Genomic DNA, 18,925 nt, shown 5'->3' on the forward strand with positions numbered 1-18,925 from the left:
TTTTTTTTTTTTATGGCTTTGATATAATGATTTTCATCCACGTTGATGTGAAAATTGATACTTGTGTAATTATTCTGTATTGCATTCACAGATCTCCTTCACTATTAACCCCAAAGACCTGAGGATTGAAACGAAAAGAGCCAGCGGAGCCGGAGGACAACACGTTAACACGACTGACAGCGCTGTAAGGATTGTCCATTTACCAACAGGTCGGTTATTTATTAACCTTCATCACATGGTGGATCTGGTCGAATTATTCTGATGGTTGTATACAATATTTTACACTTTCTGGAGCTAAGAGTGTTGAAGGTAAATGCTGGAATTGCAGGCACAGTGGCTGAGTGTCAGCAGGAGCGCTCCCAGATCAAAAACAAAGAGAAGGCCATGAAGCTGCTACGGGCCAAGCTCTACAGCGCAAAGCTGGAGGAGGAGATGAGTAAGAGATACCAGGCCCGCAAACTCCAGGTACGCTACAGATTACGCTTGTTTTGTCCGCGAATGGTTCAGTCTTCAACGAGTCGGTATCGGTCAGTGCAACGAAACTGAAATGTGTCAACCAAACCACTATTTCCATACTTCTATTTCCATAATCGATTTCATAATTGTCAAAAAAGATAACTGTTGTTTTTTTTTTTTTTCTCAATAAACATCCGTGAAGTTATCTTTGCAATTGCATGCATATTATGTCGAACCTGATACACACCCAATTAAGGCAAAGAATCCACAGAAAAGCTGGAGATTTCCAGTGTTTCTGTAAAAAAGCACAGTCAAGCAGGTTGAGTATTGGTTGGTAGAAGAGGTGCGACATTATGAGCACTTCTAGAATCCATTTTCGAGTATGTCCTGTGACAATAGCCCTATTCGTATTGGATTATACCGTACGCGGTATCCGACTTGCTTTGAAAGGAAGTTGGCGCTCGGAGTGACGTCATTTTCATGACTCCGTGCATGCATCATGGACGCCTCCATATTTTTTCCATCACTTGGTAACAACAAGCTAGCCAGCTAACTGAGATGAGTCCTGTATATTTTACCGCATAGTCAGTGCTATCGATTTAATAAGCGAATATGTCTGTATGTTGATTGATCCATCCATTGATTTTCTACACTGCTTGTGCTGGTGAGGGTCGCGGTGGCAGCATAAGTATGGCAGACCAGACCTTCCTTTCTCCAGTAACCGATTCCAGCTCCTCCTGGGGGTTTCCCAAGTGTTCCCAGGCCAGCCGGGAGATATAATCCCTCCAGCGTGTCCTTGGTTGGCCTCGGGGTCTCTGCCCAGTGGGGTGTGCCCGGTAGAGCTGCACAGGCAGCCTCCTGGGTGGCATCCTTACCAGATGCTCGGACCACCTCAGCTGGCTTCTCGCGATCCGGAGAAGTGGCGACTCTACTCCGAGGCTTTCCTGGATTACTGAACTTCTCAACCTATCCCTAAGGGTGAGTCCAGTAACCCTTCCGCTGCTTGCACCCGCGATCTCGTCCTTTCGGTCATTACCCAACGTTCATGACCATAGGTGAGGATGGAAAGGTAGATTGACATGTAAGCCGCAAGCCTTGTCCGAGGACTCTGCTCCTGTTTCAGCACTACGGCCTGATACAGTGCCCGCAATAGTGCAGAATGCTGCAGCAATCCTCCTGTCTATCTCATGCTCCCCCTTTTCATCACTCGTGAACAAAACCCAGAGGTACTTAAACTCCTCCACTAAAGGCAGCTGCTCCCCCGTAACCTGGAGCATGCAATCCACTCTTTTACGAGAGAGAACCATAGCCACAGGCTTGGAGGTGCTGGTTCTCATCCCAACCGCTTCACACTCTTCAGCAAAATGCGAGCGTGCATGTTGGATATCATAGTCAGATGGGGCAAGAAGCACAACATCATTTGCAAACAGCAGCGTCTGATAGTTGAACCTCGGATTCAGGAGGAACAATGTGGATTCCGTCCGGGCCGTGGAAACATGGGCTTACTCATAGTCATTTCACAGATATTTGAGGGGGTATGGGAGTATGCTAATCCAACCTACATGTGTTTTGTGGACTGGTAGATGGCATATGACCGTGTTCCACGGGATTTCTAGTGGGAGGTATTGAGGGAGTACGGGGTGCCAGGGCCGCTTATGTGTGCCATCCCGTCCTTTTATTCCCAAAGCGAGAGCTGTGTTAAGGTGGGTGTTGGACTCTGCCAAGGGTGTGTCTCGTCCCCACTCCTGTTTGTGGTTTTCATGGACAGGATAACAAGGCGCAGCCGAGGTAGAGACAACGCCGCTGCATGTTGGTTGATCTAAAGCAAATACATGTGTGTATATATACAGCAAATTTTATTTAAATTGTAAGAAGTGCTACATTGTTTACTTCTGATGTACTGTGTAGCCATGTTGATTAGTTCTCACTCTCTAAAGTAATGTCCATCCCGAGTTCTCTGGCTGACCTCCGTAATAAAATTTATTATGCATCTCCTCAGTAATAAAGCTCTCATGTCCAGATAGCAATTAAATTAGCAAGTTTGTTTGGGGTTGTTCTGTTTACTAACTAGGATATAGTGATGTTTTAGATGCATTAGTGGTTTGAATATACAGAACATTTATTTGGTCATTTACAATGAATTGTTTGTTTGTTTTCCTTCTACTGTGGTGGCAACAAGCTGAGAAGGTTAGCCCAGACTTCTCTGTGCCTGGGCACAGTTTCCAGGTCCTGATGATGGAACCAGACATTTCCAAGCCAGCTGTGAGATATAATCTTGCCAGCAGGCCCTGGGTCTGTCTCAAGGTCTCCATCCATTGCAGTATGCCTGAACTTATTGTTATAATTGATTTGACAGCATTTATCATTTAAATGATTAAGATCAGTGATACAGCTGCTCGTAGATTTATTTCTTGAAAAGTAAATGTTGCATTAAATTGTGGCATATGTGCATATAAAGTGGAGCTCTCGTTATAATAGCCCTTTAAGCAGCGAGCATGCGAGATCACACTCTTCTGCTTTCTCGATTTGGGGAAGGTTCGATTTGGATACACACTAGTCCGCCAAACACAGCAAGGTGCAATGGTCATAAAACCATTTTTCAATGCAAGCACCAGAATCTGGCTCCAAAATCACAGAGGTAATTTGGTAACTAGGTAATTTGGTCTGTAATGTTCTCAGGGCCCGAAGGATGAAAAACAGCAATTGGCCAACTGGGACAGAATTAAAATAGCACCTACTAATGATGAAATTACTTCAGGTTCCAATATACACTCACTGGTGACTTTAATATGAACAGCTGCTGATTTATGCAGTTATCCAGTCAGCCAATGATGAGGTGGCAGCACAATGCATAAAATCATGCAGATACAGGTCAAGAGCTTCAGTTAATGTTCACCGAAAACATCAGAATGGAGAAGAAATGCGATCTTTGTGACTTTAACCATGACATGGTTGTTGGTAAAACAGAAACTGCTGATCCCCTGGCATTTTCACACACGACAGTCTCTAGAGCTTACACAGAATGGTACGGATAAAAAAAAAAAAACATAATGTGGGCGGAGGGTCTGAAGGCTGGAACGCCTTGTTAATGAGAGAGATCAGAGGAGAATGACCAGACTGGTCTAAGCTGACAGGAAGTCTATAGTAACTCAAATAAGCACTCTTTACAACCACAGTGAGCAGAAAAGCATCTCATAACGCACATTATGGACACAGACGCGCCCAAACTGGACAGTTGGAGGTGACCCCCCCCCCCCCCTTCAATCTAATCTTCAACTGTCCCGTTTTGAGGAGCCTGTGCCTATGTTAGCCTCAGATTTTTGTTCTTGGCTGATAGGAGTGAAACCTGATGTGGTCTTCTGCTGTTGTAGCTCATCCACCTCATGGTTTTATGCATGGTGAGATGCTTTTCTGCTCACCACAGTAGTAAAGAGTGATTTATTTGAGTTAATATATCCTACCTGCATGATTTATTTTTGCATTGTGCTGCTGCCACATGATTGTCATATTATTTAACTTCATGAATGTGCAGGTGTACAGGTGTTCATAAATAAAATGGACAGTGAGTGTAATCTAATCCCATTAGAAATGGGCTAATGGATTATAGGGGGAAAATGAACACGCTAGGCAAAAATTCAAGACAGCATCAGATTGATTTCCTCATCGAATGAGTTTGAAACTTTCATATGCAATGATGTGCGTTTTGTTTCCTCACAAAATTTGAATACGAACTTTTTTTGTATGTGAGTAATTGCCTGAAATATAATTTTAACCTCTAAATTCTTCTTTTAAACATGCAGCCCATTGCTTCTATCTATTATCTGCTACAGTGAAATATCAGACTTTTCTGGGGGGGGTTTTCTGGATATGTCCATGTGACACTGCCCCCTAGTGCACACGTTGACATTATGCACAATCATGTTGGCAGACATCGATAGGAAACATCTGGAGTCACAGACTCCGAAATCTAAATCAGGCCTAAGCTTGGGGTAAATTTCCCAACAGAGCTTTATAAGCCTCATCAGGGATTAAAATACATATTTAAACTATTTGCCAGAACAACGGCCTCGCTGACACTTAGCCATCAGGTCTCACAAAAAAAAAACCCCAGAAACACAACCATACATAAATCTGTGTAATTGTTTGAATTTTGTATGTTACAAACAAATCCAGCGATTTCCTTGTGCAATTCCTGAGGTTTAAAACCAGTGCATATTTGTGTTCTTCTCCAGAACAGCTCAGATTGTTGGTCACTGGAAATAAACAAGAATGTTAACTGGCTGGAGGTTCTTCTTGAAATGTAGAATTCTTCATGGCACTACACTTGTATTCATGTGTATTTCTTCACCTCCTGTTGTAACAGATTGGCACCAAAGGCAGATCAGAAAAAATCAGGACCTACAACTTTGCTCAAGATCGGGTCACTGACCATCGGATTGGGAAAACTCTGCATGACGTACATGGATTTTTATTAGGGGAGGAGCTGCTGGATGAGATGAGCATGTTTTTGCAGCAGTTTTCCGAACAGGAAGCGCTCCTGGACATTGTTGAAAGTCAATGACTAAGATCAATAAGTGTGTATATATGATCTTAATTTAAAATAACTAATAAATGCTTTTCTTTTAAGCACTGTGCCTTTTCACTGGCCCATCACTGATGATAGCAACAGTTCTCTGTTGTGGTTAACTAAAAGAAATTTTAAACAGTGTAACTCCTAACAGAGCATCAACACATAACAGATAGTCTTCATGCTTCATGTAATCACAAATCCCCTCCTATACTATATATCTGTATGCAGTTATTTCTACAAAAGATCTCTAGCTGTTGCATAAAGGATGGCAACACTCAAATGTGATTGTGAACTCTGAGGTGACGTGCATAAACACCTGGAGTTTAATGTTCAGTTCTAAGAAGTAAGCTAAAGTAAAGCCAAACTGAAGTGGGCTTGGAAATTCTGAAACTTCTAATCTGAACTGACTCATCTGGTGCTGTGGATTATTAGATTTCAAACATCAGTCTGTAAAATGCCATTTCACTGGTTCTTTACATCCAGAGTAATTGTTCATATTTCCATCTGTCTGAAATCACCGAAAGAGAAGCAAGGAACCAAAGCATGCTAAATTCTTGGAATCGTATAAATCCAGTAAAGCCGGTTCAGCAAAATGATTCGGATTCAGTAAGGCAACAACAGCTCACCAGTCAGCCTAATGTTTTGTGCATGTGAGCTGCCCTTTGTCATGTTAAACGTCAGACTAAGTGGTGCTGGATAAGCTGCGTGGGGGTGACCCTATGGCCTATACCCCTTTGGGGCAGTCTGTAGTTTTATTACAGGGGGTTGGAAGCATTTAAAACCACTATTCTAAGCAGAGTAAGCTTTATCAAGCACTTTCAACATTCCAACTTGAAGTGTGAAATACCTTAGTAATGGCTCATGCAAGTGTAACCCTGGAAGTCTAACAAGAGCAAAAAGACATTTAAAACATTTGTAAGCTCCAACTGTTTGAGAAAGGTGGTGGTGGGTTTATTTTATTTTATTTTTATGTTATTACAATAGAAGGATCTAGCCAGGTACTCCAATTTCATGTTGAACAGAGATTTTTGGAATAGAGTTTGAAAACCTGCAATTACACATAAAATATTTGCAGACATCAGAAAGTTCATAGAGAGTGCAGAGAACATTTTATTTATTGTTTAATATATACAACATTGTCCATAGTGAATTGTTGCCTTGATTAAAAAAAAAAGTTTAGATGATACTAGAAAAGAGTTGCAAAGTTATATTAATGAACTAAATACGTATTTTCTTTAGAAAAATATCCGGAAATACATTTTTTTATTTTAAGAAGAACCCCAGAAAGATTATTACAATTATTTTGTATATATTTTTCTAAATCGATTCAAGAAAGGCGCCTTCTCGGTTAATACGTCATACGTACGCGCCATTTCTTGACTCTCAGTAGGCGTACTGTTTCTTATTTTTACCACCAGTATTCAGACAAATCTCACCTCCTGAGCTAGGAGTGGCTAGATATATCCCAAATCTGGCGACTGAAGACTCCGGATTGGGGAACTCCATGTGTGAACGATATTATAACCAATAGTAACGCAGCAGGCGGGACTTGGCAGAGTATAGGTAGTGAAATTTGTTGCAGAACGCGTGCGCGTGTCTCGGAAAGCTCTTATTGGCTACAGGGCGGTTAAAGGTACTATGCTGATCGCTGATTGGCCAGCGCGTTTTTTGACGCGAAATTCAAACTATGTAGTAACTGGCGCTTTTTCCCTCTCGGTTTTCATTAGTCAGTGGCGTCTGGATTTGACCGCGTAAATCGCTTATGTTGAGTTAGTGTACAGTAACGCGCGCCAGGACAGTTGCTTTCATTTGTAAAGCTCGTATATGTATATATATAAAAGAATAAAACCTGGAGCTTTATTTTCGAGGTAAGGTATACTACTTATTTTGCACTATATTAATGCATTAATGTGTACTGCACCTGAAACCTGGTGCGATAACTCCGGCTAGTTTATCCATCAAATATACTCAATTAACGTGTCCAGAGGAACAAGACGTGCCTGTTATTTACCTGTATATTAAATAACAGCAATGGTTTGTGTTCTGAGAGTCTAATTACCAGCTGTGGGCTTGTAATTTGTTAAAACCCCGCCAATAAACGCGTAGCTAATGCGCTAAGTTAGCCTTTTAATTTGTCCAGCAGGGCTGCTAGCTCGTTTATGTGGCTCTTCTTGGTTAGACTTTTAGCTAAATATGCAGAATTAATAAACTGTGTTTCGGAAAATATTTAAATAACATGGTTATTGTAGCAAGAAGAGTGAAACTGTGTGTCGAGGATTAAGTAATGCCTTTTGCTACAGACGGACATTTTGTCCATGTTAGCTAAGAAGTTTCTAGCAGGATGTAAAGTGTTTTTTTTTTTTTTTTTAATTTTTTTATTTAGTTCAGGATCAAATAAATGTCATGTTTTCACATGGACTGGTTAGTACTCTCACTGACTGACTTACTAGCATTGAATGAAGTAGGGAAGATAAGGTTAGTTTGGCAGTATATTATTAATGGTATTAATTAAATGACTGATGTACATGAGATTGAAATAAGTTCGTGATGCTTATCAGATATTCCTGTCGTTCTCTCTCTCTTTTTTTTTTTTTTTTTTTTTTTTTTTTTAAAAATATATATGTATATAGTTTTGTGGTGAGCAGACTGTAAAGGCGCCGCTATGAAGTGTCTGACCCGCAGCAGAGCTTCAGCAGAGAAAGCGGAACCGGAAACGAGCGCCGAGTTAAAGGGACTTAAGAAAAGCGCGCCATCATCTTCCTGCGTGTCTTCCTCTATCTCTCACCACCTGGACAGCGACCCCAAAGGGCCTGATAACAAAGAGAACTGCAAGGAAAAGCCCTGTTGTGTAGACGTGCTGTCTGAAGCCGAGGGTCTCCTGACCAGCTCGAGTCCCGCAGAAGACAGCGGCTACCTCTCTCTTCACAACAGCCAACTCGAGCTGAACCATGATGGCGACACGCACTGTACAGAGACGCTGGAGAGATGCACAGAGGAACCGGGATGCAGACTGTCCCCAGTTCATTCAGACTCCAGCTCGGGTTGCCTTCCTGTGCTGAAGTTCCAGGAGGAGGTATGCAAACAGTTGGCCAAAAGCTACAGGAAAAGCCAGAGCTATGACTGGACTGTTGTTAATAAGCTAGCAGGGCACTATGGCCTCCATCACATCATTGGTGCAAAGATGGGCCTGGAGTATGTAGACGTTCTTTGTGACCTGCTGAAGAAAGACATGAAACACATCCTGACCAGGATCTTGGGCCTACTTGGGGATTGTGACTTGATAAAGTAGGTCCTTTCTGACTTGTATGTAAAACCGTACTGTTATTTATTTTAAATGAATAAAATCCTCAGAAGGTGTACTGATTGAAAATATTACTTCTACAGCTGTAAAAAAGTGAGTAGGACGTGGCGGAAAATCATTCAGCAAGATGACCGAGCCTTTCAGAGATGCATAAAAGCAGAGCAAATAGTGGTGAGTGTGCTTTCTTTCTTTCTTTCTTTCCTTCTTTATTTATTTATTTATTTATTTATCTATCTATCTATCCCTCATCTCACTTGAACTCTCATTTTGGTTGCAGGACTCGGGAAGGCCGACAGGTTCTTTATCCAGAGACTTTGGCGTTAGCAGGGTGGTGTTTTCTTGCCTGCAGAGTGTAGCCTCTTCAACACCAGGACACAAACCCGTAAAGAAGACCCTCGGCCAAACCGACGGCACTGAAAACGCAGCCAAGCCAAGCCGCTTTGCAGAGTTTCATGAGGTAAGCACGAGTGCTTCGTACTCGGTGGTGGAAATGGCATATTGAGTGGAGAATGTTCAGCGTGATTGCTATCCAAAGACATTTTTCCTTTTTCAGAGGGTTTTTGAGGTGTTTTATTTTATACATCGCTTTGCACATTAGTCTTGAAATCAGATTGGCTCGGGGAAGTGAGTGTTATAGGGGTTAGAACAGCATTGCTATCGAATTTCTGGTGACTCGTGTTTAACAATCCCTTTTTGTTTTTGTTTTTCTCAGGCTACTAAATCCCTGAAAGGGCACGAGGCTCTGAGGAGTTGCCGTCTCTGTGGTTCTCCTGCACGGTTTGACTCGGCCGTGAAAAGGGCCGCGTGTATGCGGGCTAGCTGTGCTTTCGTCTTCTGCTCGCTGTGCCAGTCAGCGTACCACGGCTCCGCCCCGTGCCAGAGGGGCATAATCAAGGCATCATCACCACACTGCCAGACCATGCCTTTAGCAGGTTCTGCTCGCAGCAAACGCAGCATCCGGCGCCTCTGAGTACCGTTAACTCGGGAAACACAATTTGCACCTTTTTAAATTTGGCCTTTATTGTAAAAAAAAATATATATTTTGATACTTTTATAATGTGGACTTTTTTACTTATGTTCCTTAGTGTCCTTGAATGTGAAGTGATGCAGGTCACTTTGTCTGTGGTCCTAGCACATGTTTGTGTATGAATGCCAAAAAAAACGATGAGAGGACTGAATAGCCTTCTCCACTGATACAGTAGAACATTTTATAAATTTTATAATTATACATGTATTAATTAAATTACTATTTGTGTACCTTGTCCGAACAAATTGTAAATATTTACATGGCTGAATAAAGAGTCCTATATTTTTTTAAACTTGTTTGTTGCCGTGCTTTTATTAGAGAATCCAATGTAAATGACCTTAAGAGTAATTTGCATGTTTGTTGGCTAGAAGCTTAGTTTTTTTCCTCATGAATATCAGAATATTTGTATCATTCTGAACTAAAAACTCGGCTGCACCAAACACGAGGGAAAGGCAAATATGTAATAGTGCTCAATAATGGCTATTTATTTACTTTTAAACATTTTTCAGCTGTAAGTTTGCAAGTTCAGCAGTCAGTCATCTGTTTAGTTATTCTTTTCAGAGTCAAAGTAAAACTCATCCACCATTTGCAAGCTGTGGAAAGACGTGTATGACTTATAATCAGTGTAGGACATGCAGAACTACCAATGTCTCACTTCTACCTCTGTTACCATAATTTCATTGTCAGATCTGTAGGGAAAGATCCTTTATGTGTAATATAAATAGCATAAATATTGCTGCTTACACAGTTAAACCACATTTTTTATTTACTTCTATAAAACTAATCTCGGCAAAAAAAAAAAAAAAAAATGCTCCTTTTGCAGGAGACTGTATTTTAAAGATAATTTTGTAAAGCTTTACAGATCTTTATTGGAAAGCGTTTAAAACGATGTTTTTCATGCTTGTTCAATGAACCATAAACAATTATTGCACATGCATCTGTGGAACAGTCCTTAAGACTAACAGTTTACAGGCGGTAGGTAATTAAGGTCACAGGTACAATAACTTTGGGCACTAAAGAGACCTTTCTATCCATCCATCCATCCATCTTCTATACTGCTTATCCTTCCTTCAGGGTCACGGGGAAACCTGGAGCCTATCCCAGGGAGCATCTGGCACAAGGCGGGGTACACCCTGGACAGGGTGCCAATCCATCACAGGGCAGAGACCTTTCTACTGACTCTGAAAAACACCAGAAGAAAGACTCCTAGGGTTCCTGCTCACCTGCGTGAACATGCCATAGGCCTACTGCAGGGAGGCATGAGGACTGCAGATGTGGCCAGAGCAATAAACTGCAATGTCTGTAATGTAAGGCGCCTAAGATGGTGCTACAGGGAGACAGGAAGGACAGCTGATCGTCCTTACAGTGGAAAATTACATGTAACCGTGTTCCCTCCAGATGTGATTGAGAACTTGCAAATGCCTTGGTGGAAGAGTGGAGTAACATCTCACAGCAAGAACTGACTAATCTGGTGCAGTCCATGAGGATGAGATGCACTGTAGTACTTAAAGCAGCTGGAGGCCACCAGATACTGACTGTTACTTTTAATATTGACCCCCCCCCCCCCTTTGTTCAGGGACTCATCATTCCATTTCTGTTCATCAAATGTCTGAAACATGTTCAGTTCATGTCTCAGATGTTGAATGTTTTTATGTTAATACAAATATTTACACATGTTAAGAAATTAGCTGGATATAAAAGCAGTTGAATGTGAGAGGACATTTATTTTTTTGCTGAGTATATAAGCATGTAACCCTACTATATTTGATTGTTGACACAACATCCCACGGTGTTACTCCTCTCTCAAAACATTTTTATAGTAGAAACATATGGAAGATTATGTGCATGTCAGTCAAGTTACGATATTACAAATGTAGACCGAGGACACAGTGACTTAGTGGTTAGCATGTATTCCTTGCATCTCCGGGGTTGGAGGTTCGACTCCTGCCTCTGCCCCATGTGCGTAGTGCTTGTATGTTCTCCTGTGCTTCGGGATTTTCTCCGAGTGCTCCGGTTTCCTCCCCCAGTCCAAAGACAAGCTGATTGGCATTTCCAAATTGTCCATAGTGTGTGCAATCATGCCCTGCAATAGATTGGCATCCAGAGTGTCCCTCACCTTGTACCCCGAGCTCACTGGGATAGGTTCCAGGCTCACTGTGACCCTGTATAGGATAAGTGGTACAGAAGATGGATGGATAAATACTTAAGTGATTAGGTATATTCAGGGAAAATAACAATGTTTTTTATAAGTTGTATCTTAGATTTAGGGACATCATGTTGAATATTAGCTTAGCTACAAAGTCTTATATCCATCATTTTACAAATAATGTTAACAGTAATGATGATTGGACACAGATTAAAAACACTGTTTGTTTGCTTTGCTCTTCCACGCCGGGTCGCGCAGCAGATCATTAATGCAAGATTTGCAACATTTATCACATCAGTCATATTCACCACCACCACACCAGAGGGCACTCTCTTCCAAATTTTAAACTCATCCTTGCTGGTTATGCTCGTTTCCTGTCACAAACCTATAAAGCACGTGGACCTTATGCCAAGTGTGAATCTTTGCTGTTTGCAAATCCATTTGAATACATTTTGCGCTGTATCCTGATCGATTTCTGTTTATGATCTTGCCTTGCCTTCTTGGTTTTTAACCACCTAGGATTATCAGTTTGTTCTTGCTACTGTATCTCTATCCTGTGCTCCTGGTCTTGCCTGTGTTTACTGACCATGACTTTGGATCTGTCTTTTGGATGCTGTTACTCTGAGCCTTTTGCCTATTGTGCATGAGCCGGATCTACCTACTGTGTATGAAATTACGATTGTACAGTGCTGTGAAAAAAATATTTGCCCCATCCTGATTTCTTCTGTTTTTGTGTATATCTCATACTAAATAGTTTTAGATCTTCAAACGAAATACAACATAAAACAAAGGCAACCTGAGTAAACACACAGTTTTTATTTATTTATTTATTTTCACTGACGCAAAAAAAGGTTATCCAACACCTAGCACCAATGTGATACTCTAATTTCCCCCTTAAACTTGGTTGTGCCACCTTTGGCAACAATAACTAGAGATCAGTCTTTCACAGCACAATGGTGGAATTTTGGCCCACTCTTCTTTGTAGAACTGCTTTAGTTCAGCCACATTGGAGGGTTTGCCCCGATTTGCCTGATTACTTCTGTTGTTTGTTTGTGTATATCTCATACTAAAGTAGTTTTAGGTCTACTAACCTAATACAACAACAACAACAAAAGCAACCTGAGTAAACACACAATACATCCATCCATCCATTTTCTATACTGCTTATCCTACTGGGTCGTAGGGAACCTGGAGCCTATCCCAGGGAGCGTGGGGCACAAGGTGAGGTACACCCTGGGCGGGGTGCCAATCCATCGCAGGGCACAATCTCATACACAATCACACACCCATTCATACACTATGGACACTTTGGACATGCCAGTCAGCCTACCATGCATGTTTTTGGACTGGGGAGGAAACCAGTGTAACAGGAGGAAACACCTGCAGCACGGAGAGAACACGCAAACTCCGCACACACAGGGCCGTGGAGGTGTGAGGCGAAAGTGCTAACCTCTAAGTCACCATGTGTCCACACACAATACAGTTATCCAACACCTATCACTAATGTGAAAAACGAATTGCCTCCTTAGCTGCAAACAAACTCTTCCGATAACTGGAGATCAATCTTTCACTTACTTCTAGGACTAGGACTTAGTCCTATGCTTTGGATCATTGTCTTGCTGCATAATCCAGTTGAAGCAGCAAAGCATCCCCACACCATCACACTTCCACCACCATGCTTGACCGTAGGTATGATGTTCTTTTTGTGGAATTCTGTGTTTGGTTTGCGCCAGATGTAATGGGACCTCTGTTTTCAAACAGTTCCACTTTTGACTCACCAGTCCACAGAACATTCTCCCAAAAGGTTTGAGGATCATCAAGGTGTGTTTTGGCAAAATTCAGACAAGCTTTTATGAAAGTAGGAAACCCAAATATTATATACATGCTCCTCTGAAAGTATTAGAACGGCAAAGACAATTATTTTATTATTGCTATACACCAAACACATTTGGGTATGAGATCAGAATTTCAGATTTCATTTTCTGATATGTACATCTACATCTATATCTAGGTACAGCCATGTGTTGAACAACTTAGAACATGGCACCTTTTGTTTGAACCCCCCCCATTAAATGATCAAAAATGATAGAACATGTGACTGACAGGTGTTTCTTGCTGCTGAATATGCAACCAAATATTATATGTTATTTACTTTAAGACTGTCTGTTCCTATACTTTTGCTCACCTAAAAATTGAGTGGTCTGCCACCACAGGTGCCATGTTCTATGCTGTTTAACACATCTAGATGTAAAGATAAGGAAATGAAAGCTGAAATTCTGATCTAACGTCTCATTCATCTTTTGATCTCAAACACAAATGTCTTCAGTTATAGAAAAAAACCCCAATTGATGTTCCAATACTTTTGGAGGGGACTGTACATTTTTTTCTGCTTACTCAAATAGCCTTCAAGTACAAATTCTGCTCCTGAAGTCTGCAGCTATGTTGACTTGATCTCTTGGGACTTTCACCTGATAAAGGACAAACTTCACCTGTGCTCCTAAAACAGTGGAACCGTCTACAAAACAGATTTGGAACACAGATTTCACCATTATTGCTTGTACTCTATCAGCACCAGAACAGGCATCAAGACAGGGAATCCTCCAAGAGGGAATGGTGAGGACCAGTTAATGGGAGCACATTAAAAATAGCATTGGACTGCCAAGCTATGGTCATTAGAGCTTGTGCTCCACCAGCATCAGTTGGAGATGCGTCAGAGCGGACTGTGCCTGCCAGTCATGGCTCCTCAGGATCCATCTGAAATGTCAGTGCGTAGCTGGCAGTGCTGCCATTCTTGCACCCTGACATCCGTTTTATGGTGACTTTCTATAGTCCTTATGGCCATGTTATGATGCAGAGGCTAAATGTGGCTCTTATATGCTTTAGTGATGCTTTAGTGTTTGTCCCCTATTTTTATCCACTTATGCAGATTCTATATTCAAATAGTAATTGCATTAGGTCTTGGATCAGGAGAGTTTTAATACATGAAGGGGTTTGAGATAAAAAAAAAAGTACAAAAAAAAAAAGATTGGCAGTCAAAATGTTTGAGGTCAACAGATATTTAATCATTTGGTTATTCTTTGCAGTATAATTAATTTTAGTGCTGACCTTTACATGGAAAAGAGCTCAGGAGCTCCCTGTTATTCCATTTGATTTATTAAAATAATTCAACTCCAATGGAACTATGCAATTGAACATGTAATTATGGCTTACTATGACTTAAAGATGCTCTGCATAACACATACACACATAGATGTACATCATGGTATATTTACATGCACAACAATGTGGATAAAGACAGATTCCCACCTTCCTATGAGTCATGCTGTTCGGACAAAGAAATCTGATTTTGCAGTTGGTAGATATTTTATAGTATTAACCTTTTAAAATGGGAGTCTTGAGTAATTGAGTGATATTTTCTCGTGAAATTTGCCCAGTTTTCGTTATCTGCTTGAATGCACATCTTGTCTTAAACACACTATGGATGACTACTAGGGATTCATCAGTTTATATATTGTCAGGCAGCAGATTGTTCTTTTCACAATTGAACAATCTCTTTTTTCCTTCCATAAGTCACAGACATCCTTTACCTGGGACTGGAGGTCTTCAGGTTCCATTGCTGTTGGCTAGGAGAACACGATGAGAGATAAAGTAGAGAACCTAGGCTGCATTTGGCTATGTGCATACTGTAAGATTCTAAATAGGCAATGTTGCATATTCTGAGTATGTGTCAGTTACAGATTTACACTTTTAGACTGCGATAAACTGCCATCCCATTGAAGGTGTATTGAAGGACTTGCTCCCTCCAGCACATTTACTGATGAAGATGAATAAATGATTTAATTAATGAATGACTATTTGGATTTGTAACTTTCTGGAGAGGTTCCACTTGAAGATTTTTGCCTGAAAACATAATTGAAGATCTCTAAGTGTGCTTGTCATATGCATGACTGATGTTAAATAGTTTGATAATGAATTAATCAGAACCAAAAAAACACATAAATAACCTATATTAACCATTTGGTGGTGGCTGTGGCTCGGGTGATAGAGTGGGTTGTCCACTAATCGCAGGGTTGGCGGTTCAATTGGCCCACATGCCACCACATGCCGAAGTGGTGAACCCCAAGGTGCTCCTGATGGCAGGCTAGCGCCTTGCATGGCAGCTGCCATTGGTGTGTGAGTGTGTGTGTGTGTGTGTGTGTGTGTGTGTGTATGTGTGTGAGTGGGTGAATGAGAAACAGTGTAAAGCGCTTTGTAGAACAGCTAAGGTTAAAAACATTTTACCATTAGCTATAACCATCACTACCTAGCCAGTTTCTGTTACCTACTGGAATCAGTGCTAGTCTAACATGGAACTTAGAGGACTTAACTGGAAGTAACTTGGAACTAATAGGAACAGAGTTACATATAGCCAGTTAATAACCAGCTAAACTTACCTCAACAGCGTTTTCAAATGAAATAGAGTTCCGGCCTTCTAGGTAGTGCCAGCGTTGCTAATTCTCATAGTCAACATGCAGTCCAATGACTTACACATATTCAAGCACACAAGGATAGATATAGCATTAAGTATGTTGTGTAGCATGAGAAGGTCACTGCAGGTGATAAACTGGCATGATTCTTGATAGTTATGGACTTCATTGAGTGCTAAACTTAAATTATTGGATGCCAAACTGAGCTCATTTGATGGATACAGTATAGTGTACAAAGATATTTGAGATTTGTAATGAGTATGAGGTCTAAACAAAAATATAAGAAGTACAAGTATTTAATTTCAATAATACTCAAGTAAAATATAAATATGCCATAATCTTAAGTATATTATTCAATTACAGTTACTTACATGGGTTTTATGGGTTCTTCCAGACGGGCAAATTAAATAATTGAAGGTCCCCCTCAAACAATCTAGTGCCTATGATTGCTGTAAAATCAATTACTTCAATGAGACATGAGGCTTCATGAGACATCAAGTGCATATGAGTCAGAAATGAGGCACTAATTGAAGCATTCACAGAAATGAGTACCTTAAATGACTGCTAATTTTCACAAATTCCATATTTCCAGAAATTCCAGGATAAAGTGGCTACTGAACAAATGAATCTTTATTTACTGTATATAACACTTGGCATTGTAGCATTTTGGTGCAGAGGGTAAAAGGTCTGCCTCCTATCAGCTTCAGGATCCCTGGTTCGATCCTGAGCTTGCGTTATTGTCTGTGTGGTGTTTCACATATTCACATTCACAGAGTGGTTTCCTCCAGGTTCTCTGGTTTCCTTCCACCTCCCCAAAACATGCCATTAGATGGATGACTATGCTGAATTGTCCCTTTGTGTGAAGGAGTGTGTGAATATGTATAGTATGTGTCGTGCACAGTGCTAGATGGCTTCCAGTCCAGGGTGCATTTCTACCTTGCATGTTTTTGATGTGGATTTGAAAACACTTTGAAACACTATTCTTTTACATTGGTGAGTTAGATACTGTAAACATAAACATGAGCCACTGCAAGTCGCCTCATAACTCTAAGTCAATTCACTATCATGGCCAAATGTACCAACACCTAACTATATCAGTAAGTTATCAATATCAATAACCAGACCTGCATTTACAGCCTGCCACAAGCCTCACCTACCCCAAATGTACTGCATTGTGGTCATGTAAGGAGCAGTGGGACTCCTGAATTCTTGAATACCACGGAGATGATTAAAAAACCATGGATGTTGCTGTACATAAAACACCCTCCACTAGGGGTTGTAAGACTACTACTTTTTATTAGTTTACCAGTAATTCAAAATAGCAGTTGCCTAGTCAACCTTTTCATAGTTAAAGCAAAAACTGATTTATGGCATTGCTAATTTTATGCGGTTTTATTTATAAAGAACGCTCCAAACCACATGTCAGATAATATCCATACACAGGATTCCATTTCCAACTTGTCAGTTCTTTATTTTGGGATTTTTTATGCAATAAGTGTTCAAAACAATAAATCTGTGTATCATGTTACACTATTTAAAGACGTACAGTGGCAAGAAAAAGTATGTGAACTTTTTGGAATTTCATGGAATAAATTGGTCATAAAATGTGATCTGAGCTTCATCTAAGTATTGACAAATATAATGTGTCTAAAATAATAACACAAAAAAATTCTGATCCCTCATGTCTTTATTGAGAAGAACCAAAAAAACCTCATAGCGCTTGTGGAAAAAGTATGTGAACCCTTGAGTTAATGACCTCAAAAAAGCTAATTGGAGTCTTGTTAAGAAAATGAGTTTGGAGGTGTGGACTACAGCTACTTTGGCTGATAAAAACCCTTCAAACTTTTGGAGTTTGCTCTGCACAAGAAGCACACGCTTATGTGAGCCATGCCTAGCCAAAAAGAGCTTTCAGAGGATCTACAATCAAGAATTGTTGATTTAGATAAAGCTGGCAAGGGTTACAAAGTGATTTCAAAGACTTTAGAAATTCACCAGTCTACAGTTAGGCAAACATTTTACAAATGGAGACACTTTGGGACTGTTGCTACTCTACCAAGAAGTGGGCGCCCAGTCAAAATGACACCAAGAGCACAACGAAGACTCATCAATGAGGTAAAGAAACAACCCCGAATGACAGCCAAAGATTTGAAGGCATCACTGGAACTGGCTAACATCTCTGTTCATGAGTCTACAATACGTAAAACATTGAACAAGCAGGGTATCTACGGCAGGACACCACGAAGGAAGCCACTGCTTACTAAAAAGAACATTGCTGCATGCCTGAAGTTTGCGAAAGAGCACATTGACACTCCACAGCGGTATTGGCAAAATGTCTTGTGGACTGATGAAACTGACAAACTATTTGGAAAAACCACACAGCACTACATCTGGTGTAGAAAGGGCACGGCATATCATCATGAAAACATCATCCCAACTGTAAAGTATGGTGGAGGAAACATCATGATTTGGGCCTGCTTTGCTGCATCAGGGCCTGGCCAGCTTGCAGTCATTGAGGGGAAGATGAATTCCGAAGTATATCAGGCAATTCTTCAGGATAAAGTGAGAATATCTGTACGTCAGCTCAAACTGTGTAGAAGTTGAGTGATGCAACAGGACAACGACCCAAAACACCAGAGCAAGTCCACAACAGAATGGCTTCAGAAAAACAAAATCCACCTTTTGGAGTGGCCAAGTCAGAGCCCAGACCTCAACCCAATAGAGATGCTATGGAATGACTTGAAGAGAGCCATACACATGAGACGTCCAAAGAATATGACAGAGCTAAAGCAGTTCTGCCAGGAAGAATGGGCTAAAATTCCTCCTGAACGATGTGCAGGTCTGATCCACAGCTACAGGAAGCACCTGGTTGAGGTTATTGCTGCCAAGGTGGGGTCAACCAGTTATTAATTGTAAGGGTTCACTTACTTTTTCCATTGCCATTTTGAATGTTGAATGAGTG

The 18,925-nt window shown here is 40.8% G+C and overlaps 2 protein-coding genes across 2 annotated transcripts in view; both read left to right on the forward strand.

Moving 5' to 3' along the window:
• Positions 1-6,125, forward strand: part of mtrf1l (mitochondrial translational release factor 1-like) — an 8,909-nt gene extending 2,784 nt beyond the window's left edge. The window contains exons 5-7 of the mRNA XM_053620611.1: positions 92-209; positions 329-465; positions 4,820-6,125. Coding sequence (XP_053476586.1) covers positions 92-209; positions 329-465; positions 4,820-5,017 — 453 coding nt within the window. The 3' untranslated portion in view covers positions 5,018-6,125. The remainder of the gene's footprint in view (positions 1-91; positions 210-328; positions 466-4,819) is intronic.
• Positions 6,126-6,189: 64 nt separating this feature from the next.
• Positions 6,190-9,654, forward strand: fbxo5 (F-box protein 5). Its single transcript, XM_053620612.1, has 5 exons — positions 6,190-6,894; positions 7,657-8,311; positions 8,411-8,498; positions 8,605-8,784; positions 9,040-9,654. Exons 2-5 carry the CDS (start codon positions 7,689-7,691, stop codon positions 9,295-9,297), a joined length of 1,149 nt encoding a protein of 382 aa, XP_053476587.1. The 5' UTR covers positions 6,190-6,894; positions 7,657-7,688; the 3' UTR covers positions 9,298-9,654.
• The last annotated feature ends 9,271 nt before the right edge of the window (positions 9,655-18,925 follow it).

This window comes from Ictalurus furcatus, chromosome 3, assembly GCF_023375685.1.
Source record: "Ictalurus furcatus strain D&B chromosome 3, Billie_1.0, whole genome shotgun sequence".
In the NCBI taxonomy this organism is placed as follows: Eukaryota; Metazoa; Chordata; class Actinopteri; order Siluriformes; family Ictaluridae; genus Ictalurus; species Ictalurus furcatus.

Excerpts from the sequence above, each read along its gene's own strand:
- fbxo5 (XM_053620612.1), top strand. The coding sequence starts at position 7,689 with ATGAAGTGTCTGACCCGCAGCAGAGCTTCAGCAGAGAAAGCGGAACCG. Across the intron at positions 8,499-8,604 it reads TAAAAGCAGAGCAAATAGTG|GACTCGGGAAGGCCGACAGG; the intron begins GTGAGTGTGCTT and ends TTTTGGTTGCAG. Across the intron at positions 8,785-9,039 it reads GCTTTGCAGAGTTTCATGAG|GCTACTAAATCCCTGAAAGG; the intron begins GTAAGCACGAGT and ends TGTTTTTCTCAG.